Source organism: Nycticebus coucang, chromosome 6, assembly GCF_027406575.1.
Source record: "Nycticebus coucang isolate mNycCou1 chromosome 6, mNycCou1.pri, whole genome shotgun sequence".
NCBI classification, from domain to species: domain Eukaryota; kingdom Metazoa; phylum Chordata; class Mammalia; order Primates; family Lorisidae; genus Nycticebus; species Nycticebus coucang.
In genome coordinates, this window is record NC_069785.1 from 127,276,984 (window position 1) to 127,301,973 (window position 24,990).

General features: G+C 39.7%; 1 protein-coding gene across 1 annotated transcript in view; it reads left to right on the forward strand.

The window, feature by feature from the left end:
- CRTAM (cytotoxic and regulatory T cell molecule) overlaps positions 1 to 24,765 on the forward strand; it is a 34,013-nt gene extending 9,248 nt beyond the window's left edge. The window contains exons 2-10 of the mRNA XM_053594710.1: positions 7,153 to 7,299; positions 9,417 to 9,569; positions 10,717 to 10,857; positions 11,803 to 11,964; positions 16,838 to 16,918; positions 18,884 to 18,958; positions 20,774 to 20,920; positions 22,796 to 22,882; positions 24,520 to 24,765. Coding sequence (XP_053450685.1) covers positions 7,153 to 7,299; positions 9,417 to 9,569; positions 10,717 to 10,857; positions 11,803 to 11,964; positions 16,838 to 16,918; positions 18,884 to 18,958; positions 20,774 to 20,920; positions 22,796 to 22,882; positions 24,520 to 24,650 — 1,124 coding nt within the window. The 3' untranslated portion in view covers positions 24,651 to 24,765. The remainder of the gene's footprint in view (positions 1 to 7,152; positions 7,300 to 9,416; positions 9,570 to 10,716; positions 10,858 to 11,802; positions 11,965 to 16,837; positions 16,919 to 18,883; positions 18,959 to 20,773; positions 20,921 to 22,795; positions 22,883 to 24,519) is intronic.
- Positions 24,766 to 24,990: the final 225 nt, after the last annotated feature.

Sequence of the window (24,990 nt, forward strand, 5' to 3'; positions counted from 1 at the left end):
TCTAGTATGAGAATTAACTGAATGTCTTTGGTTTTAATTTAGCTCTATTCTTTATCATTTAATATAACAATTAAAAGCAAAGTTACCATCCAATTAAAATACTTACTCTTGAATATATACATTTACTCATTTTTACCCATTAATGGATTATCCATTAAGCCAACCAATATCTAAAATCTTATGTCAAAATGAATGAATTGTAGACAATTTTTCCACAAGGAGTTTGTAATCTATCCACAGGGGCACATTTGTAATCAAATAATTATTAAATAGCATGCTAAGTGCTGTAATAGAAGCATATTCCAAGTCTTTGGAAATTTGGAGGAAGGAACGTAAGTCATAGAGGAGGAGGGATGCTAAGGCCTGGTGAGGAAGTTTTGACAAAAGTGGTTTAATTTGAGCTGAATGTAATTGAATCTTGAGTTGAGTCCCAAAAGAAATAAGGAAGGCATTCTAGGTCAAGATAACAGCATGGACAAAGGCAAAGTATCTCCCGGCGCCTGGAACTTTCTGGGAACAGCAAGTGACCGTGTGCACAGACTATCTGGAAGGCACAGCAGCAGATGACACTGGGGAGAACAGAGGAGCCAAGCCATCTGGAATTTTGGCCTGATTCTTACAGGCAATGGGAACAATAGCAAATATTTTAATGAAGGAAGAGACGTGATCACATTTATTTCTGTAAAATGTAATTCCAGAAGCACATGAAGATGAATTAAGTGTGAGAAAGACTAGAAGGAAGCTATTGTGATGGTCTGGGAAAGAAATGATGGCAGCCTCAACCAAGGCGGCAGGAGTAATGAAAAAGAGGAATAAATTGATTCAAGAGATGTTTTGCGGAGAGGAAAGTGTAGGGTACCCTCAAATGTCCAGTATGAGTGGCTGGTGATGACCTTAGTTAATATAAGGAACAAAGCAGGTGGTATGTCTGGGTTAGATACAGGGAGAGCACAGGGGCAGGAGACACGGTGAGTTCCCACAGCACATGTGGGCTCCCTGCAGGACAGACATGCTCTGCTTTGATTTTGCATTTATTATACACAAAAATCAGCTGTTAGGCAAGAAAAAGGGAGAATATTTTATTCTTTTCAGTCTACTATGATAAACCTCGGTAGAAGTAAGGATTTTACACAGCAACTTCCAAAGTCTTAGGAAAAAGCAGAGAACCTGAACTGCAGTGGTTTTATCTGCATGTACTTTGGTGGGTGCCTGCTGCTTGCACTTTTATTTGAGAGTCAGTCATAGGGGCGTTGGTATGAGGCTATCTGCTGAGAGGACAATTAGATCATGGGATTGGGAATAGCGATGACATTGAAGGTCACAGGCTCCACTGCCACAAGCCATAGCCCCAAGCTCAGCTAGCATTCTCATGACACACGGCCATGCTTGGATGAATGAATCCAGTCATGGAGATAATGACCAGATCCAGAAGTCAGTAATCCACTGGGTAAACATGACCTACCAGGAGGAAGTGGTGACCTCACACACCACAGCCATTCATTGTCACGTTCCTATGCTCAGCATGTATGAAGCCATGCAGGCCTAATTTACAGATACAGACTCTGAAGCCCAAACAGAGAGAACCAGGAAGTAGGCACATAGCACGTAGGGTCTAATGAGAAAGGGTAAAAGTGAGTGAGGACATGCGTGTCTTGAAAGCCTACAGCAGAGGAAGTGGTGAGCCCACCCCAACCCCTGACGACAAAGGTGAAAGTCTGACTCCACACTTGGGGGAAAGAAAATTCAAGACAAGTTCCAATTTAGTTTCCAGTGGCAATGAGATACTCATGAAGAACTTTTCCTTAGAAACTGTACTATCAAAACTTAGCTTACAGCATCTACCTCTTCCTCATTTTAAGACCTAGAGACACTAGGTCCAGAGACACTGAAAAATATTTTTAAGCACTACAGTCGAAACAGAGCTGGGTGGGTTTGTGGCTTCTCGCTGGGGCTATTCTTCCCTTCTACAATGATTTCCTGTTGCTAAGTCAAATATGGGGTCTACATGATAATACTGCAAGATAAGTAGGCCTATAAAGCCAAAAGCAAGGCTTACAGCAAAGAGTAGAGGCAACAACTAATATTTTATGCCTCAAACACAACCCTTTGTATGTGAAAATCAGGCACATATAATGTGGTCAGTCAGTCTGGTCTGCAGCCTGACACTGAATTCTCAACAGCAAGAGCAAACACTAATCTTAGGAAATATACAATGCTTTAGCCCATGATAATAAGCCATACTACCTTTCATCACCCTTTTTAAGATGTTGTGAGAGTTAAATGACTCTATTTAATTCATAAGCATGCATCCTATGAAAGAGACAAATGATATATACAACTTTAAAATAGGAGACATTTATTACTAAACAGACTGCAGATAAATCTCTCCATTCCCATCTTAGTACATACAGACTTTCTATTTAGACATTTTACCAAACACAAGAACATTGGCAAAACTTCTAGGTATCAACTTGTAACTCCAAAGGATGAAATTAGGACACACTTTTTAACACTAGTCTTTATTCCATTGTTGAGTGAGCATGTTAACTTTTTCCAGTAATCTCCCTCCTGTTTCTCAGTATTTTTATGAACAGCAGAACAAAGATACCTGGCCGTTGCCAGCAGTATAGTGCCATCATGAGAACTGGCATTAAACCCTTACTTTTCATGCTCACACTGTAATAGTTTCTGTAAGGAATGAATTTTAGAAAAATATAAAATGTTCATTGCCCCCTAGAAATTTAATTGTTTATGGAAAATAAGTGCATAAGAACTGGAAAGTAAAGCAAGAATCATTATAATGAAATAAAAGTTAGACAGTTTTAGATTCAAATCTTGACTCGGGAGCTACATAATTTCTGTGCTTTGATTTCCTCATCTTTAAAATGGGGATAATGATATCTTCTGTACAGAGTTACTGGTTTGGGGCTGAGTGACTGGGTTTATGACACAGTATTTGCTAAGATCGAGGAGAAGAACATGTTTGGGGGAGAAAAGCAGGAATTTTCTTGGTACTCGTCAGGGTGAAATGCCTTTTAGGCATCGAAGGAGAGTCATCAGTAAAGTCAGGAAGCCAGATTAGAGGACCTGTGAGGTGGGTAAAGACAGAAGACAGGCAGGATCTGACTGCAGATTAATTAGGAGAACCCAAGAATTCAGGAATGGAGGCTGAGAAGCAGAAACAGCCAGTGAGCCGGGAGAATGAAGAGAGAGACTGCCGTGTAGGTACCAAGTGAGGACACTGCTGGAAGGGCAGGGAGTGATCAGTGATGGTAAAGCACACAGGGGGCTGACCAGGAGAAGGTCTGAGAATGGACCACGGGTTTGAGCAACGCGAAGGTCTTTGTTCACCTCCACAAAGAGCAGCTTCAGCAAAGTAGTAGGATTGAAAACCTGACCAGGAAAGGAAGAGTGTAATGAGCAAGTGTGGATAACTCTTCAGAGGAGTTTTTCAATAGTAGAGAGGGAAGTAGGATAGTAGCTGGAAGGGAATATGATACCGATGTTTTGGGGGTTTTCCTGCTTTTTAATATGGAAGAAATAACACTCTATTTGTGTGCTGATGAGAACAACCCTGTTAAAGAGGGGAGAAATGATGGTGCAGAGGAGAGATGGGGCAATGCAGGGAGGAACTCCCTGGGTAAAGGAAATGGGATGGGATGTGCAGCCCGGGTGGAGGAATGTGGCCAGTCTCTCCAGAGTGAAGTAAGGAAGGCAGAGTCTGCACTGTCTAGAAAAGCAAGTAGACTTTATTCAGTGACTGGAGCAGACAGAGGTTCTTTTTGTTAAGAACACATTTTTTTAGAACAATATTGGCACACACACATGCTAATAAGTAATATTTCAATAGCAAATGATTTATGTGATAAAAGAAGGAAGTACTGCACAGGAATTTTATACTTTTATTATTCCACAGAGTTCTAACATCTCTCTCGCTCTCTCCTTTCTCTCCATCAAATAATGATAGTGTGCCGTGGACTGAGTGCTATGATTAATTCTACCCTTGGCACCCAAGTTCCAAAATAAAAAGAATTCATTATCACCAGCCAATCCTCAAAATCACAAATTCTTCTGAGCTGTTCCAATTACAATAAGTTTACCGTGGCTGTAAAACTGCATCTTCATTGAACGTGTACTGGAACCTGAGAAAGTTTAATACTGAATTGTCTTGTAACATTTGGCAATTGTCTTGTAACATTGCAAACTCTTCTAGTGAAGAGCTGCAGAGCTAAAGACTTTGTCTTTTGACATTGAGCCTTTCAATTTTTTTTTTTTTAAGCAAGAATCAGCTCAGCTGTTCACAATTATTGGGCACTGTTTACCAGGTAACAGTAGTATGTGACTGTCACCACACACTGAGAGCCTATTCCAAGTTCTTCAGGTTATTTAATCATCTTAACAACTCTACTCCGATGTGATGATTACTATTGTTTTTCCTGTTTTGTGGTGGGAAACCTGAAACACACAACTTGCCCAAGATCATGCTGTTGGTAGCAGAGGAGCCAGGATTCCAACTAGCAATTTGGCTTGAGTGTGGGGGTTAATCATCCTGTCACAGGCCAGGGTTAGAAATATGAAAATGAGTATAATACAGGTCCTCTCTGCAAACATTCAGATGGTACAAAGCCTTGGAGACTAATGACAGATAAGAGAATCAAGAGCCAAAATGTTCTCAGAAAGCTGAATCTTCAGTCCAAACCGATTGAATAAGACTGGCCTGGAAAGAATTGGTTCCAAAATGAAATGCATCGACACAGGATAAGGGAAAAGTGATGTGCCCACAAGTTCTCTGAAAAGGATCTGGGTGTTTCTGATGACTACCCGCCCAATATGAACCTCATGAGATGCTATAACTCAAGAATGAAACGTTGATCTTAATGGAAAAGGATATGAGGCTGATGAATGGCCCCAATGCTCTAGCCAGCTTTGATGACACCTGAGTCCCTTTACCACAGGAAAGCAGTCCTATTTTTAGAGGGAAATTGACAAGCTACAGTCTGTATAGATGTGACAAGTGGAAAGGGATGGGGGATATTGAAAGGGATAAAGAAACTAAAGGCATATCTTCTTTAATATTTATCTTCAGAGGACAGAAAGAACTAAGATCAAAAGGCAAAAGTAATGAAAAGACTTGGGGCTCCTTCTTGGCACCACCACCTATCCCACCCTGACCTGGGCCCTACCTTCAAGGCTAGATGACTTCACAATTAGGGTCTCTAATTACTCACTTTCCCTGACTGATAGAATACTCAGTTCAGCTAAGGGTTGGATACAGTGGAATGGTACAATGTCTTTCTCTGGAAGTCTTTCAAAATAAGATTGATACTTCTTCTGTTCCATGTGGTTCTTATAGAACCAGAGTGTTAGTCACACATATCTAAGGAACATCCAGGGGCTCTGGAATTTTAATTATTCATTGCACTGCAACTGTGTTCTTTGGGAATGGAATGATCTGAGCAGTTAGGCTTGGACTCAGAAAAATTGATGTGTGGGTCTCACCAGGAATTCTGATTTAACTAGTAGTGGGGGTAAACCTGGACCTCTGAGTTTCTAAGAGCTCCCCAGGTGATTCTAATGTACTGCCGGGGTTGAGGACCACTGGGTTCCATGACCTGCCTAATATGATGTCTAAGTAAGGATTAAATGGCTTCCCAAATCTTTACAATCAACAAAAGTCCCTCAGAAGAAATTCCATTATCATTCTCTATTGCTATTATTCTTATTACCCAATTATGGGCTAATTTTATTGATAAGAATACTTCCAAATGGCCAAACCTAAGCAGAATTCCAGGCTCACACCACAGTGCTTTTTTGAAAACACTAATCTCTTGTTATTGGCATCTTGTTCATTATTGTATGGACAGATGATACAGTTATTTTTCCATTAGAACTTAAGCATATTGTTTTCTATGAAAGTCAATATAAATACAATACAATAATTCTGGGTTATTACTATGAAATACCCGCCAAAATTAATTGAAATTAATGACCTAAAAATGAAACAAATACAAAAGTTGGGACCAATTAATTCCCAGAGCTCTCCAGCTCTCCAAAGCACTTTTCCTAATACTTGAAATTTATCACAAGAAAATAAACTCCCTTCTGGCTTTTTTTTAAAGGTTTAGAATGATGCAGTAAAACGTGTCTCATTTGCTAATTCATAATTTATAAGTCCATGGTATTCTTCTGTTTATAAAAGTGTTTTATACCTTCCTTGATAAGAATTGTCTTTTTCTTGGGAAAAAAAAATTTTTTTAATTTAAAAAGTGAAGAAATGATGAACGGCAATATGTGTGCTAAGTCAGCAGTAATGCCAGCTTATTTTTCCATTAATTTCTTTTGGCGGGGAGATAGATTTGCAGCTGCTTAAAACCAACTGTTTATCATTCTCTTGGGGTTGTGGTTCAGGGAAATTAGATTATCATGTTTGCCTGGAGAAAGTACTGATGTGGAATATTGAATTGGAAGAGATCTTACAACATCTTCCCTCTGGTGTAAAAGTCTGGAGAGTGGGGCTCAGCTACTCCCCTGAAGGGCAGCTCCACAATTCACCAGAGTATCACAAACTGTAACATTGTTTCTTAGAATCCTAGACACACAACTTGAAGGTACAAGGTGTCCATTTTATAAACTGGGGCCAGATAGGCTGAGTTTTCTGAGTCTCACGGGTTAGATAGGCCGATATAGTTATAGGCTTGGCCTTTGAAGTCCACAGCTCCAGGTGCAGAGCCCAGCTCCATGACCTTATTCCTCCGTCCATAAGGCATGATAATTCTTTCTTGATAGCATTAGTTTGAAAATTAAATTAAATACAGGTAAAGGACCTGGCATAGTTTCCAGAATCTGACAGAGCAAGCAGCCCATACCTGCTGGGCAGTTATTCAACTTCCCCTTTCTTCCTGTCAAAACCCTCCCCCCTTCTTCCCAGCTAGTTCCCACGTCCCCTTCCCTTCTTCACGAGGCATCTCTACTGCTCCTATACGTGGGGTTCACCTTTCTCTTCACATTTTTGGTATTTGTTTATGTTTTGATTTCTAGAAGAAATGTTTTTTACTAAATGATTGAATGGACAAGGCTGTGTTGAGACTAAATCTCTGCCGTGCTGCAGGTGTGGCGACCCATCTGACTGTCCTCAATTCTCTTCCTCCACAGAGGCCTTTCTGACTAACCACACGGAAACCATCACGGTGGAGGAAGGCCAGAATCTCACTCTGAAGTGTGTCACTACTCTGACCAAGGCGGCCTCCCTCCAGTGGCTGACTCCTTCTGGGTTCACTATTTTTTTAAATGAGCATCCTGGTAAGTGAAAGAAAGAAAAAAAGAAGTTGCCACCAGGCCTCAACCTGAGGGATATTCCATCCAGGGACAGAAAGCCTCCTGCATGAGTCACCCAAAGGGTAGGCTTAGCCTACTCACTGTTACATGCGAATCACACCTCTGAAGCCTTTTATTTCACACAAGGCTGTTTGGGGGGGCAGGAAGTCTGAAATGGAAACCCCACCACAATGGCTGTTTAAAGGGGACTCAAATTACAAAGCACATTTCCAGTCCCCACCCCCTCATCACTTTTTGATTCTCAGCAACCATGACACAACCACAGCAAAATGACAGGCAGCCGACTGACTTGGAGCTCTTTGTCCTTATGTGGCCAAGACCATTGCCTCACATCTGGAGCCAGCTGCTTCACTTTTTATCTGAACAATCCAAAGTCATGTTATGCTCCCTTCCTGGTATCTCTTCTTCTCCTTTGGTCTTAACATAAAATTAAGTTTTTTAAGCTATAGAAATTGACAGGTTGGGGCAGTGCCTGTGGCTCAAAGGAGTAGGGCACTGGACCCACATGCCAGAGGTGGTGGGTTCAAACCCAGCCCCGGACAAAAACTAAAAAAAAAAAAAAAAGAAAGAAATTGACAGGTTGTATGACCTTGGAAGTGAGGGAAGCCATTTCTCTCTTCACAAACACACATGAACTGAACATCAGATGGCTGAGATGGAAAATGACTCCTAAGTCTGTCTGGTTCATCTCTTTGACTGTGGGCCCAATTTTACTAAACTTTTCCTTTCATAATTTTATAATTACCTTTAATATTCCTAACTACTAAGTACTTGGGAAACTTTCTAAAACAGCAAGTTTTATTCTTATTTACAAAGCAGAACCTCTACAAAAATTGACATGCTTTGAAAACATCATTAAATACTGGTATGTTATATATAAAATAACCAATTACATTATTTCAGACTAAATCAGCTATAGTACTAGATGCCTATAGAATAATACTAATTGTTAAAAGTTCTGAGAGCAAATACTTTCAGTAGAGATAATTCTGTTAAAAAATGCTTTTTGTTGTTTTGCTGTGTTTTTGTTTTTGGTGAACTTAGAGAAGATGGACATTCTTGGATTTCTGCATCAGGGCAGCTTGATCTGGCTTGATGGCTCTCAACCTGAAGTGATCTTGCCTTCCAGGGAACACTGGACAATGTCTGGAGATAGTGAGATGGGGGACGCTGCTTCTGGCATCTAGTGGGTGGAGGACAGAGATACCACTAACATCCTACAATGCACAAGACAGCTCCCCACTACAAAGAATTATTGACTCAAATGTTAATAGAGCAGAGGTTGAGACCCCTAAATTCTAGTTCCTATAATACCAGAGCCACCAGACACACAACCATTGTTCCAGATGAGGAAGACCTTCCTTGGTCAACCATTCAAGATTTAACTATCTTCAGCTTATTCGTATTATAAATCCTAACAGTAAAAACCAAACCAAATAAACAAAAACACTCATTTCATAAGGCTCTGATTTGCTAAGGGAACTTTGATGGCAAATGGAAATGCCAGGTCAACACACCATCAAGAAGAACATTTGCTATTGGATGGAACTTTCTGGAACTTTCCAGAGCTTGCTCTTTTGCCACTGGCTAAACACCTTAAAGAACTAAGTCATAATCTGAGGGAAATTTCAAATAATAACAATCCTCATAAAATTAAAAATAAAAAGCCCCCCACTGGTGCATTTATCAGTGCATTTATCTCCCATTTTTCCCATTCATGGTGACCAGATGCCCTCAAGTGAACCAGATTTCAGAGGTAAGTCATAGTGAGGCATCTTTCATTAAAAAAAAAGTTAAAAATCTTCCTGTAACCTGAACCCTTTGCCAGCAAGGCATTCTTAATTTCCTACAAACACAAATAAAACAATTTGCTAATTTCACAGATCCTACTATCAAAATATTTCATTTTCTAAACTAACTGTGAGCGGCCTCAATTGGGAACACTAGAATTTGGAAGGCAGCTCACAGGCATGACACTTCTTTCCTTTAAAGTGTGAAAATCAAAAGCTATTCGTGTGAATGATCAATCTGGATGCATCTGAAACCTTTCCTCATGATAGCTCTATTTCCTTCTCGTACAGCTTTTAAAAATTCCAAATACCAGCTTCTTCATCACTCAGCCACTCAGCTCTCCATCGCGGTGCCTAATGTCACTGTGCAGGATGAAGGCGTGTACAAGTGCCTACGCTACAGCAGCTCCGTGAGCACAAAGGAAGTGAAAGTGATTGTGCTAGGTGGGTACTCGGGCAAGTAAACCCAGATGGGAGCTATACAAAGGGTGGCAAAAATTTGTGTACACATTTTAAGAAAGGAAAAAGCTGTATTAGAACTGTAATACTCAACAAAAACCAATAAGAAAAGATGAATACAAGTCACACGGAGCCTCTCTTGTGATTGCAGAAGTCAAATGTAACCTGAGTAGTAACATTCAATAGTTTTTCTTTCTTAAAATGTGTCTTTGTTGGCGCCCCCTGTAGTTATAAACACAATATACCATCTTTAAACTTAACATTTCACTTACAAAATGTTGACTGTAACAAGGCATTTCCTGGGGGCATCTCTGCCATCTTTTAGTGAAAGGAAACGGAAGAGAACAATTGGAGAATCGAGCCCTCGATTGAACTGTGAACTTGTGAAATTAGTCTTAGGCATCACCTAACTTTTCTCTCCAGGAAACTCAAAAGGAAAGAGGCTTAATATTTGAGGAGCTGTGACTTTGTGCCACCGACCAGGGAACCAAAGATGAGTTAGGCTCTCTCTCTGCCCGTAACAGGTTTGCACGCTAGTTTAGGGAGCAAAACATGTATGTAAGTGCCATGGAAACTCGTCACAGCACACCCTAAAATAGGGAATTCAAATGTAGCCGCGCTGTGTGATTTGCTCACATGCTGTGCTGAAATAATTCTCCTCTCCTGCTAGGGGGTGGTGTTGGGAGGTAACGATCTGAAGTGACAGCCTCCTAATCATCTAGGATTTAGTTCTGTAGATGGTCAGCTGTGTTCAGTGTATGCCTTAATATCTTTACATTTTTGCTTTTTGTAGCAGAACAGATAGACGTAAAACATTGCTTTTTATTGGACTCTAAGTAACATCAACCCTCATATCACACAAATGAGTTTCTTAAACTTCTCTTGTTGAATTACTGTAGTGTAGTGTCTCCCACAAAGTCAAGTCCAGTGGGCAAGTAGCTGAGAAGAAGGTTTTGAGAACCAACATGACTCAGTTCAGGGTTGCCCAGCCCCACAGGTCACTTCCAACACCATCCCGTGGTGAGTCAATTAGACTCTATCCAACAATGATCCCTAGACATTATTAGGCTCTGTGCTTCACTGAGATATGTAGATAAACTACTTAAGCTCAGAAAAATCCATTTTCTTCTAGCAACTCCTCTCAAGCCAATCCTGGAAGCTTCCACTGTCAGAAGCCAGAACAGGGAGCACGTTGTACTTAAATGCTCCACTGTGAGAAGCAAGCCCCCTCCTCAGATCACCTGGCTGCTGGGAGACGGCATGGAGCTCTCCAGTAAGTAGAGAGAGAAATGGTTATCTTTTCTCCTTTGTTTCCTTCCTACTTAAATTTCCATGGGATTTTAAAAATGTTTTGGCACCCTCTGGTGGCAGGAGAATTCATCAATTCTTTTCCAGACAAATTATCCTTACAACCAATCAATATTCTGCCTTAATCTTGAAAGGCGAATGACAGATAATAAAAATGCTTTGTTCAGGACAGGTAGAAACCTAAAGAGGAATATTTACAATGGCTTCTTAAAAATTGAAAAAGTTTCCAAAATAAGAGGAATAATATAGCTATTATCTCTGAGCACAAACTTTTTACAAACATAAAATTGAAAGTATATTTAAAATAATACAAGTAGTTGAAACAGATATGGTCTTCTCTATGTAGTGTAGTCCTGTACTATGTTATACTCACAAGGACAGATTAAAAACATTCTGGTGACAAAGATTTTAAACTTTGGGACTTTGAAACAAGCTAATTTTGGGAACTATTTATAGTTTGTTTACATTTCACTATTACCTTCAGTATCTATATAATCGCCATTTTTAGAGCTGCAAAGGGCCCTTAACAGTGGAGAAAACTGAGAGCCCAGCAGAGTTCTGGGGAGAAAAGACCGGAAACCCAGATGTGACTCCCAGTGTAGTGCCCATTCTACTTCAATATAAAACTCATCCTTTAATTCACCTAGTTTTACAACCTGAGCAAGCTCTGGGGTCTCTGTGTATAAGCTTTGATTTTTTTTTTTCCCCAACAGTGAAAGGTTCTAGAAACTTATCCATGCTTGCTCCCCTGCTCGCCTTTGCGGCCAGAGCTGAGCATACACAAAGCAGCTCACTCGGGTTAGAAATCTGTCTGCCACAAAGGCCAGGCCGTTGGTCTCCAATGAAACCCAACTCACCCAATAGAATCCAATAGGCACAACCTCATGTATCTCTTTAAATTGCTCCATAGGTGGAACCCACCATGAGTTTGAAACTGATGGGAAGAAATGTAACACTACCAGCACTCTCACGGTCCACACCTACAGCAGAAACTCAACTGTGAAGTGCGTCATCCGGCACAAAGGCCTGCTGGGGAAAAAACTGGTAGCACCCTTTCAGTTTGAAGATTTGGGTAAGAACAAATGATTGTGTTTAATCATTTTTAATTTAATATTGCACTATCAAACAAAATTAAATGGAGTGGGCGAAGTCCTTCAGAGTGAGACTACTGCCAGTAAAGCACTTCTTAGGAGAGAATGTTTGTAATGATAGAAATTTCTCTACCTGAGTACAGGGTGTCAACGATTCCAGTTCAGAAGAAGCCACTTGTGTCTGGACACAGTGGCTCATTCCTGTAATCCTAGCCCTCTGGGAGGCTGAGGTGGGTGTATTACTTGAGCTCAGGAGTTCAAGACCAGCCTGAGCAAGAGTGAGACCCCCATCTCGAAAAAAAAAATAGCCAGGCACTGTGGCAGGTACCTGTAGTCCTAGCTACTTGGGAAGCTGAGGCAAGAACATTGCTTGAGCCCAAGAGTTTGAGTTTGCTATGAGTTATGATGGCACAGGGCAAGAAAGTGAGACTCTGTCTCAAAGAAAAAAAAGAAGAAGAAGAAGACCATTTGTGCAAAAAGCCTAGTGAAGTGCCATATGCAAATAGTGTCATGGTTGCTTTTTAGAATAACAGCTAACATAATTCTAAATAGTTCTGCTGTTGTCATGTTTTTGGAGCAATCATATGAGTCATACTACATCTTTTGCTTAACCCAAAATGAGGTAATGTTAACTGAAATAAATTTAAACTTGTCAATATCATTTTGTTAATCTAACACATACACACAATTACATTAAGATGTAATTACTCTTTAAATTTATTTTATTTTGGATGTTTTAAAGATTTTAATTTAGCCATGTTAAATATTCCAAGTAGAACACCATTTAAAACATCAAATATTAAATATGACGAGAAGTTGCCTCCATTTTCAGAATCTCTGTTCTATGATTTCTTCCTCCAAAAGTCCAAGAAATAATTTTAAAACTATATACAACTCAGCCAGGCGAGGTGGGTCATGGCTGTAATCCCAGAACTCTGGGAGGCTAAGGCGGGTGGATTGCATGAGCTCACAGGTTCGAGACCAGCCTAAGCCAGAGCGAGACCCCACCTCTAAAAATAGCCAGGTGTTGTAGCAGGCCCTGTAGTCCCAGCTACTTGGGAGGCCGAGGCAAGAGGATCATTTAAGCCCAAGAGTTTGAGGTTGCTGTGAGCTATGACGCCATGAAACTCTACCGAGGGCAACAAAGTAAGACTCTGTCTCAAAAACAAACCCCCAAAAAACTACATACAACTCTTTGAGCCAAGAGGTACCCTATAAGATGGCATGAATCACAAGTCTGTAATTAGTAGGACTCAGAGCTTCATTGTTCTACAATGTGTAAAAAGAGATTCCTGAAAGAGAAATCTGTTGTATGATGATGCATTTATTGAAACAGCTCTTTTATCAAGTGGAATAAATAAATGATGAAGAAAGCAAGCTTGCTTAGGAGAATCTCGCTGTGGGAAAACTGCAATGCTGCCCTGTGGGGGATGCAGCTGTGGTTGACAGGTTCCCCCTGACTACCATGGGCTTTCCACGAGTCACTTTCTCACCAAACCCACATCAGTTATTACGGAAGCTGTGTTAGAAGCCTCGGGGCAGCACATCATCATGGTCCATTTCCCATCCTGCGCCTCCACTTCCCTCAGTGGAATCGAAGCCCAGGGGATGTAGGGGGTGAGAATATCAGCCTAAATGCTTCCCAAAGACATTCACATTCTAAAACAAGAGAGCAACAATGTCGAAAAAAGTAATTTTTACTTTTTAGCAATTATTCAAGCCTTCTACAAAAATTATTACTGAATGGGAAATGGCAATTTCTCCTCCTTTGTGGCTATAACTTAGAGCTGTAAGTGTTTCTAATAAGAGGTTAAGACTTGACTTTTATTTGTTTATCTAACACCTACTGCCGGATCCTCAAAGAGGCACGCCAGTGTCAGATGTCGGTGGTTTCCATGTTCATTACCAATTTTTCCTTTGGCAAGCTACTTCCTCAACATACAGATATTATAGACATTTTGTTCATGCAATGAATTAAAACAAATTACTAACTGAGGATGCTTTGAAACACGATTACAAGTAAAGGCTCTGACTCCTTTCATCTGCATGATCTCTGCACAGTAGGAGACGGGGAAAATGAGGATCATACCAGCACCATGTGGGGGGTCCTGAGGAAAGAAGTGCCTCCCTTTAAAATACCCAGAGTTCAATGCTTGGAGAAAAAGAACACAGCAACAGAAAGAGATTAGAATTTCTTCAGAATTATTTATTTCATCATTTTAGTAGTCCAAATGAAGAATCTTGTTTTTTTTATTACTTAATCTGGGATAGGATTTAAAAAAAAAAAAATGAGCAACAGTTTTAAAACATTGTTATTCAGTTTTAAAAATAATTGAATATTTTAAAGGGCATTTATTTCTGTGAATAATGTCTGTCAATCTTTACCTATTAGAAATTAACAGAGATTTTTAAAATATGTATTTATTATTTTTTAAATAAATTTACTACATAAAAATGAAATATTTTTATGAAAAAAACCCTATATTTTGTAACACCAAAAAGATTAGTGAGCAAAATGACATTGTTTTGCATTTTGAAAATCTCTTGAATGTCTGGTTTAATGCAAAACAATTAGGTTTTTGTACTTTTGCATTCAGTATCTTCCAAAGTATTGTTTTGCTTGAAATAAATATTTAAAAATTCATCCTTGCATTGTGTGGCACCTGTGGCTCAGTGGGTAGAGCGCCAGCCCCATACTGAAGGTGGCAGGTTCAAACTGGGCCCCTGCCAAATTGCAACAAAAAATAGCCAGGCGTTGTGGCAGGCACCTGTAGTCCCAGCTACTCAGGAGGTTGAGGCAAGAGAATCACCTAAGACCAGGAGTTGGAGGTTGCTGTGAGCTGTGACGCCATAGCACTCTACCAAGGGCAATAAAGTGAGGCTCTGTCTCTACAAAAAAAAAAAAAAAAAAATTCATCCTTGCAAAAATACTGAGTTGGAAAAGGAAAGAGATTTTATTTGCGGATATTCTTCTTTGACATTACACTAAAAATCAACAAGAGTTAGTTCCTTAAAGGTTTGTTGATATGTAGACCCTAGAGCCACATCAATGAACTTTTCATACTGTGTGACCTTTGAATGAAACATTTACCCAGGCATGATTTTTGCAACACCATGCCTTCATCATTTGGAAAATACTGATTCACTGAGTTATCCAGTTATCCACTGTTCTTTGACTAGTGAAACCTATGCTAAGTTGATGCTATCCAGATCTTTCAAATGTTGATGTATTTCAGTATCCAAATCACATTCATTAACATAATCATTGATCTCTTCAAAAGCATTTAAGTATTTGGAAGCTGTCAGAACTCACAGTGGTAGATACAAGTTGTCCAATACTCTAACTTGAAATGTGGCTAGTGCAACTGAGGAACTACATTTTTAATATTATTTTGTTTTGATTAGTTTAAATTTAAATAGTAATTGTAACTAGTGGATATTATATTGGATCATAGAGATCTACATCATTCTGACCAACTAGGGACTAAATCATTAGGTGCTAGTATTCACATTACGTGCTAGTCTAAATGCAATATTCACCAGCTCAGTCATTGAAATGACATAAACATAACTATCTGAATTCACACAGTACTGTATACACTATGTTAGATTTAGTTACCGTTGAAAAACGGTAACTATGTGTCCCCAACACTTCTCATGTATGTTCTTTGTGGGTTTTTTGGTTTTGGGGGGGTTTTTTGCAGTTTTTGGCAGGGGCTGGGTTTGAACCCTCCACCTCCGGCATATGGGGCTGGTGCCTTACTCCGTTGAGCCACAGGTGCTGCCCCTCATGTATGTTCTTATACCTTGTTTTCTATTTGATGAGCTTTTCAGCTTTTCCCTTTTTTCATTACCAGCAGCTCTCCTCTGTCTCTGATTTTCTCTGGCACCTTCATGATCAGAGATCTCATTGTAGCCTTATAATCTATACTACTGTTTTTCTCTAATATTTCCTCAGGAGCTCTGTTTTCTCTTTTCAGAGCCTTTATACACAATTCAGGTATTTTTATACTTTTCAAAAATGTTAAATGTTTGATTGATAAAATGAATTTCAAAACCAAAGAAACTTCTTTGATTAAATAAACACTGATAAACACTAATGAATTTCATAAAGACATTACCCCCTTGCCATGTCAGTATCAATATTTGTAAATCGACAAATATTGTCAGTTTTTATCTGCTCCCTGCATGCAGGCCTGTTCTTTGACTAGTGAAACCTATGCTAAGTTGAACCTCTGGAAACATGCCTGGGCATTTATTTTTAATATTATACATTAACATTGAGCACTGTGCTTAATAAGTAGGCAGGCATTGTAACACTAAACATGTAGTAGGAATGAATTTGTTAATTCTCACAGAACACTCCAAGAGGTAAATGCTGTCAGCATTTTCATTTTGCAAATAGGAAAAAAACTGACCATTAGAGAAACTAGGCATTTTGTCCAACTCACTCGGGAGCAAACAGACTCACTGGAACTCAACCCAGGCGGAGGCTGATTCCAAAGCCACCTAACTAACTAATAAATAGGTAAATAGATCTGTGGACGGGCAGATATGACAGAGGGATGGATGGATGGACACACGGAACCACAGTGACTACCTTTTGCCGACCACTGCCAGCACACAGAGGTCCAGCATGTTGCACTTTTAAGCCAGGCAGGTTAGCAGATGGGCAATCAGCGGGATATAGATTCCAGAACTAGAGCAAGAGCGACAGAGCACACAGCTCTGGGGTCTCTGCACAGCCTCTGCAGGCGGGCAGCAGTCAAATACTTCTCCAGTCTCCTTTACTGAGCACGATGTGGGTGAAATTGCTCTCTGTAGTTGCACAATTTTGTTTTTCCCCTTTCCTAGTTACTGATGAAGAGACAGTCTCGGATGCTCTCGAGAGAAGCTCACTATCCTCTCAAGACTCTCAGCAGCCCACTAGCACTGGTAAGTGTCAAAAACCATTAAACCTTTAAAACAGAATCATGTGTCTTTGGGAAGGTCACTTTCCTAAGTTTGGGGAATATTTTTAATTTTTAATAAGATCATACAGGCTCCCTTCAACCGGCTCCAGCTTTGTGGTGCCCTGCAGCAAAGCTACTTAGTGGGCTGGGTTCAGGATAATAGAAAGCCTTGCAAGTTCAGTGCCATTTTTCCTGAGGTATACACACACACACATATACATGAACGAATGTGACATTTGAATTTCCTCTTAGGTAAAGGACAAGGTTGAATTCATTTATGAGAAGCCTCATTTCTTTGTTTTCCTATCTAAAGCAGACCAATCACAAAAACACAGACTCCATATCAACAAAGAGCAAAGAAACAGAAGCTGGAGATTTGGTATTGTCGTTGAATAACAAAATCACCTTTGAAGGCACATGAATTACTTGGCTGTCAAGAATTCAGGTCACTTTTGTTAATGAGATTGAGCTATGAATGCAGAAGAAATTAGAAAGCCTAGATTATAAATGCAGTTTTCAGACAGTGAACCCAATAGATGGTTGGCTCAGGTCAATGATCACATATTTAATTTAACTTTGTATTTTACCTTGCTTAATCTCTGGCAATAACAGGTGCTCAGAAAATTCAGTACGAATGAATGAATGAATGAATGATTGACTCTGCTATGGTGCTTTTATGGTCAGTTAGCCTCATCCAGAAAGGCATAAATTGCTACATTTTCTCTTTCTATTTTCTCTCTATAACAATATCATTTGGTAGACTAAGTGCTTTCACATCATTACTATGTTTATAGCTCTGAGTATCAGATCACCATTTAAAAAAAACTATATCCTGAATAATATTTAAAAGTAAATGTTTGGAGGTTTTAAACACTAATAAATACAACATGTACCATACAGTTTTTTGAAGGACAATGGAAATTGAAAATATTATGAAATGGAACAGCCACGTCGCTTGCTTTAATAATCCAATTTCTGTAAACATATTTGGAATCTAGTTGTCTATAAATTGGCTTGCACCACTACTAAACAGGTCAATTTTCTGCTCTGCCTTTTCGTGTATAAGAGTTTTTAAAATGTGGTTTCTAAAATTCCTTTCAGCTTTCAATCTCTACGATTTGATTATTGCTAATAATAACCCATTTTCAGCAGAATGAAAGACTTCATTCCCCTCTGGGTCCACATAGTGGCGCTGTACAGTGGGCTAAAAACCAAGAGACTGCAGAGGGGAAAAAAAGAAAATAGGAAAGATAAACAATACCATCTGGAAAAGGAATCTCTGATCTTTATAATTTATCTTAACTAGCGAAAACGTTATGGCACATTCTACTTTTAAAGGAGAAACAAGCAGAAGTTTGAATGACAATTGAGGCTATATTTCAACATAAAAATCATTGCTGTGTGCTTGTCACACTGTGTGTTTTGTGTAAATACAGCTCTGAATACCATTCCTGAATGATCAGTTATCATCTTGAAGCTTCCTAAAGACCTTCTCCTTACTACGCCTGATTCAAGAAGGAAGTATGAAATAATGGTTTAAAATTGGGTCTCTAGAGTCAGAAAAAAACAAGTTTAAGCATTGGTTGTGCCACTTACTTGCTCCAGAACTTTAGGTAGTTTACTTAACCACCCTAAACCTCTGTTTTCTCAGAGGTATGTTGATAAATAACATATACCAACGCTTAGTTCAAGGCCTGGTGTGGAGTAAGTTTCCAGTAAAGGTTGGCCTTTAAAAAAAAAAAAAAAAAGGCAAGGTGAGTTTAGCCATTTGCAACTATTTTTGTAAGAAATCAGTGTTCAGAAATTATTGTTATTGTTTTTTAATAAGCATCATCTAATTTGACTTCCAAAGTTGCTGCTTTGGGAAGAACACACACACCGTTGTATTCTATGTACTCACATACATATGATGCGTGCATTTACCATGCCTTACTTTTTTTCACCTTAGTCTCAGTAGTGGTGGATTCTAGTAAATTAGAGACGGAGAAAGAACGAACCACTCCAGACCCTGATTTGCCCACCGGTGAGTATCACCCGTATCACCCACCATAATTGGAATAAACACTTAACATTTTAACCTCTTGATTGATAAATCCAGTGACCTCTTTCAGTCCTCCTTGATGGGCCTTTCTGCCCTTGACGACGTGATGGGATAGGTTCATCACGCCCTCATCTCTTCTTCAGTTGCTTCCTGGTTTCTTGACATACTTAGCCTGGTCCTGTTCTTTTCTGGCTAACCACTGCTTTTCTTCATCCATTGGCTTACTCTGCTTCCTCTTGACTGTGAATATACATCTGATTTTACTTCTTCATCTTTTATTTTTTCCTTAATTCTTAGAGAATTTACCCATTCCCCAAATTGTTCCTATTGCCACTAGGCAAGAGATTTCCATACCTGTATTTCCAGAACATTGTTCTGAACATTAGTCCTGGTTTCATTCCATATTCTATGTATCTCTAGCTGAATTTTATGCTATCTTTTCAAACTCAGACTCAACATCACCAAAAAACAAACAGCACCTTTTTCCACAAAAATAAGCTTCTCCGAAATATTACACAGGCCCAAAACCTCAGTAATATCTTTCACTCCTGTGTGTGTGTACAAATATATAATATACATACACTACGTGTGTGCATATATACAGATTCAGATGCACACGCATATACATAATTAGTTGTGTTTTGAGGATTTTTGAGTCTTTTACTTCAGGTATTCTGTCCATTTTCATTGCCACCCCCTCTTCTAGTCCACCCTCATCTTCTGCATAAAGTACTATCATTTCAGTTTCTCCTCTTCTGGTTCATTCTCAGCCTCTCCTGACAAAACATCCCTTAATACTGTGCACTACCTGTGTTCTGAAAACCTTTATGGCTTCCCAAAGTCTCCAACACAGAGCATGAGCCCCAAATTCCTCATGAGGTGCAGTCTACTACCCACCTTGCAGCCATGTATCTATAAAGTCTCTATAAGATAAATCTTTTTCTCCCCCTTTCAATTGCTCTGTTTATTCTAACTGCCTCCAGTGGAAAGAGAAACCTCACCACACCCATCCCCACTCCTCCTCCAAGGCCAATACCTTTACTAAACACTTTTCTGTCCAACTCAGCTCCCAGAGACCACTCTTGCCTTTGAATCTCTAAACACACTATGATATAATCACACATGGGTCTGGAATTTGACATACAGATAGCTTACTTTTGTGTGTCTTCATTAATTTGTTTACATGTGTAGAAAGCCACCCCCAAAGCATAGGGATTGTGTCTTCAGAAGCTCCACACATAGCTGGTACTCTTTAATTTTATTTTGATTGAGATAAGCAGACCAGGACTATTTAGCAAAACTAGAGATCACAGCATCAAAATTCTAGGTTTAGAAAGACTTTAAAGAGCTCGTCTAATTTAGCCCCAAATGCCTTCCGATAGGGCCACATTAACCAAGATAAACGATTTTCATTTTATTTATATGTAGTTTCCCAAATTTTTTAATAATCCTTCTTGCTACTTAACTACACTTTGCTAAAAATTCATTCCTCACAGCTAATTTGAAACCATTAACTATAATTTCAGTCGATTTTCTTGTATGCTTTCTCTAGCACGGAAAGAATAACCAGTGCAATATCTAGGTAACTCTTAAAAACGTTTTGAAAGTGTCCCATGGTATTGCCCTGTTTGTGTGCCTGTTTGCTTGTTTTTAGAGAATGGGCACGTGACCCTCTTTACCTTCAGGGCTAGGCTGTTCCTCACCTCTTCATCCGTGCTGCCTGTCCGCCTCCACTCCACGTCCCTCACTGACTAAGAGAAACCAAAGTATCTAAAGTCCTTTCATTTTCCCTTCTAGAAGCAAATCTTCAGTATCTGGGCGTGGCAAGGAGGAAAAGTGGCATCCTGCTGCTTACTCTGGTGTCCTTCCTCATTTTCATTCTCTTCATCGTAGTCCAGCTCTTCATAATGAAGCTGCGGAAAGCACATGTGACATGGAAAAGAGGTACGTGGGCAGAGAACCTGAGGGGAGCTGGAAGATGCCAAAGCAATTGGACAGAGAAAACTAAACTCCTTTTCCATTAAATCCTCCATGATCTACTTATTAAGTACGGTCACTCACAGAAGCAGTTGTCTGTTGCTATGTATCTCCAGGGACTACAGTGAAAATGTGTGTAGCTGGCTGACACAGGAGCGGGTCTGAGAATCGGCGTTAAATTATAGAAGCTTCTATTCACACTTGATCTTAGCCGAAAGGCTGAGAAGTGATAGAAGCTTCTATTCACAAAAGGATACAAAATGAAGAGCTAATTTATTCATTCATTTAATAAGCATTCAGTGCACCTATCTGCGTGTCAGGCACTGTTTCTGGCACTGGGGATGTATCTGTCAACAAGACAGCCAAGGTCCCTGCTCCAAAGGAGTTCATATTCTGCTAGTGGTGGCCAATCAGAGGTTGAATATAACAGACTATTTTGTACCCGTTCCTACTTTACAAGAATGTACTCAGCTTCACTCAGCCACAATAAATTAGTAAATGTTTTAAGCATTCTGATTAGTCCAGGCGCAATGGATACCTATAATCTAGCACTCTGGGAGGCTGAGGTGGGTGGATTGCTTAAGCTCAGGAGTTGGGGGCCAGCCTGAGCAAGAATGAGACATCTCCACCAAAAACAAATAGAAAAAACTACCTGGGCGTCATGGCTGGCACTTGCAGTCACGGCTACTCAGGAGGCTGAGGCAAGAGCATCACTTGAGCCCAAAAGTGTGAGGTTGCTGTGAGCTATAATAATGCTTCAGTACTCTCACTACCCAGGGTGACGGAGTGAGACTCTGTCTCAAAAACTAACTGAATAACTAGCTAACTAAATAAATAAATAAAGCATTCTGATTAAAAAGTTATCATTGTGTGCAAAAAAAATATTCTCTAACATAGAAGATGCCCATTAGAAGACATAGATTCAACATAGGCCAGAGCTGGAAGGGACCTAAGAAGTTATCCAGAATAACCATCTTCTCATTCATTCCATAAACACATTGCAGGATCAAATCCCCTCCTTAATCCTAAGTGATTATCTAGCTCTGTACTGTCCAATATAGCAACCACAAGATGGCTATTGAGAACTTGACAATACACATAAAATATATACCCTATTTTGGAGACTCTACACATACATACATGAAAGAATATAATACACCAAATAATAATATATTGAGTGTAGAAATTAAAATATATTGTTAAATTAACTTCACCTGCTTCTTTTTACTTTTTGCATGTACTAGGACATGTGCATATTTTAAATTACATATGAATGCTGCTGGGCACCACTAATCTAGCCACATCTGGCTCAAATACTTCCAGGAAGACAGAACTACTTATGCCCCAAAGCAATATATTACATCTTTGAATAGCTCCTACTCTCTTAAAAGTATTGCTTGTGCTAGTTTAATATCAGTCTCCCTAGATATTCAGAAGAGCTAATATCCTTGTTATACGTAAACCTAGAGACAGGGTCTGATTTTTCAGTTCTTGTGAATGATCAGCAAATGCCATGATATATAGCATTATTTCAAAATCTCTTCACTGATGCTTCACCCCAAGATACTTTTAGGAATACTGGAATTTGTTCCTTTCTGAAAGGCAATACTTGATTCTAATCTGTGGTCATTTGACTTCTGGGGCTCTCCTGGTGTCTAGCACAGTGCTCACAGGAATCACAGCAAAGACTGAAACATTGTGTGCTGAAATTAATGAGGACATGAGGCATGGGAGGGGCACAGTAAGTCTCCTATTGTGCAGTAACAGATGTATCACCTTGTTCAAACATACACTTCTACATGTCTGTGGCATGAGAAATCAACTTGATTTCTTTTCTTACAGAAAATGAAGTTTCAGAAAACACACTAGAAAGTTACAGATCAAGATCAAATAATGAAGAAACATCATCCCAGGAGAAAAATGGCCAAAGTAAGTCAACTTTGTGACCTGAGATCTGTAAACTGAGGTCCATTAATGTATTAGTTAAGTTTCTCCAGAGAGAAAGAATCAACAGGATATATATAGATATATTTATATGTATATGCATATGTCTGTGTGTGTGTAGACACACGAGCTCTGACAATTAAGTTTGTAGATTCATCCTAGAAAAAGTACTACGTACCTCATTATTGAATATCACTAGGGTCATCTTCAAAGTCCTCCCCTTGGGAATCTACGCACTCATACTAGCACCTAGTCCACCCTTCAAAGCAATTCTGGAACTCTTTTTCTGGAATCACCATCAGAGCTGTCATCATACCAGTTCTGATAATTAAGTGTGAAAACTCATCACTGTGCCTTACATTGGGAGCGCTGTGCAAACAACTTGATGACGTTTGAAAACCTTGTTTTATTAGTAGCTCACAGCTTTGTTCGTGTTGACCTGTGGCTGTGTTTTGCTTGAGTAGCCTTCATAATTGTTGTTGTACACGTGTGTGTGCTATACAATGACAGCTCTGATGGCCATTTCAGAAAAAGAGTTCCAGAATTGCTTTGTAGGGTAGACTAGGTGCTGGCATCAGTGTATAGCTTCCCAAGAGGAGAATTTAAAAGGTGACTGTCATGCTATCCAGTAATGAGGCATGTAGCCTTTTTAGGGTGAGCTCCCTAACTCGTCATGCCATATATATGTATGTGTGTATGTGTATATATATAAATACATATATGTGAATTATTAGGGGAATTGTCTCATGTGATTATGGAAGCTAAGAAGGGACTTGCTGGTGCTCAGAGGTTTCACTTCCTCCTGGGTTCAGAGCTCCCATTTTTATCCTCCTTGCCTCAGGACCCTCAAATCCAGCATTTTAACTGAAATGTTTTGCACATTTAAAACACATTCTTTGAACCCATCTCTCGTCTCTTTGTACAGAGTTGTACAGGCTTTGAGTGGTCTGCCCAAATATGTTTCCTATAAGCCCCAGATTTGGGGGATGTTCTTTTGTTTCTGTTTTGGGGGCTTTTTTTTTTTTTATTTCTGTGACGGACCCTTACTCTGTTGCCCCAGCCTAGAGGGCCATGGTGTCATCATAGCTCACAGCAACCTCAAACTCTTGGGCTCAAGCTATCTTCCTACCCCAGCCTCCAGAGTAGCTGGGACTAGAGGCGCCTGCCACAACACCTTCCTAACTTTTTCTAGTTTTTGCAGAGATGGGATCTTGGTCTTGCTCAGCCTGGTCTGGAATTCCTGAGCTCAAGGGATCCTTCGACCTCTGCCTCCCAGGGTGCTAGGATTACAGGTGCAGTGAGCTACCACACCTGGCCGGCTCTGTTATTGTTAGTGAGCAATTTGGTTAAAGCAATATGTTGTTTTCAGCAACATGTATGCTAGCAAAAATCTCTATATATTTTAGATAAGGGTTATTAGTATTTTGTCTAGATAGCAAGACTTTTTAAAAATTAGAGTATAAAAATACCTTTGGACCATTGATATGCATCAGTGAATTTTAGGTTTTTATAAGACATTAACATACAGACCTAAAAATACGATGTCCAACCAATATGCTTCAAATAAACAGGTGTGAAGTTATACAACATAAACATTCATCTTCGACCCAATTTCCTTTCAGCTTCCCACCCTAAGCGCTGCATGGACTACATCACGAAGCTCTACTCTGATGCAAAAACAAAGAGGAAGGCAAACACACAGCATTCAACGTTAAAAGCAAAGCACACTCAGATACCAGAGAGTATTGTGTAGTGCTCCCTGCGATTGAAAATGTGATTTCAGAGTAGCCATCGCGTCATCTCAGTGGAGCAGCCTGTGGAAAGGAGCACAATGACTGTGCCGTGGAAAACAAACTCAGGATTCGCAATTCAAGACGACAGCCTCAGCTGATAATCTGCCCCAAAGCCAAGGCGCCAACCTGAGGACCAAACCATGCACATAAAACTCATTCTTTGAAAAGAAAAAAAAAAAAAAAGAGAGAGAGGAAGAAGGAAGGAAGGACCGACCTATTTCTGACACTACTTCAGAGCAGGAAATTCTACTAAGCCTTGAGGATCAAGGTCAATGTGACCAGCTAACATCTTACCCCAAA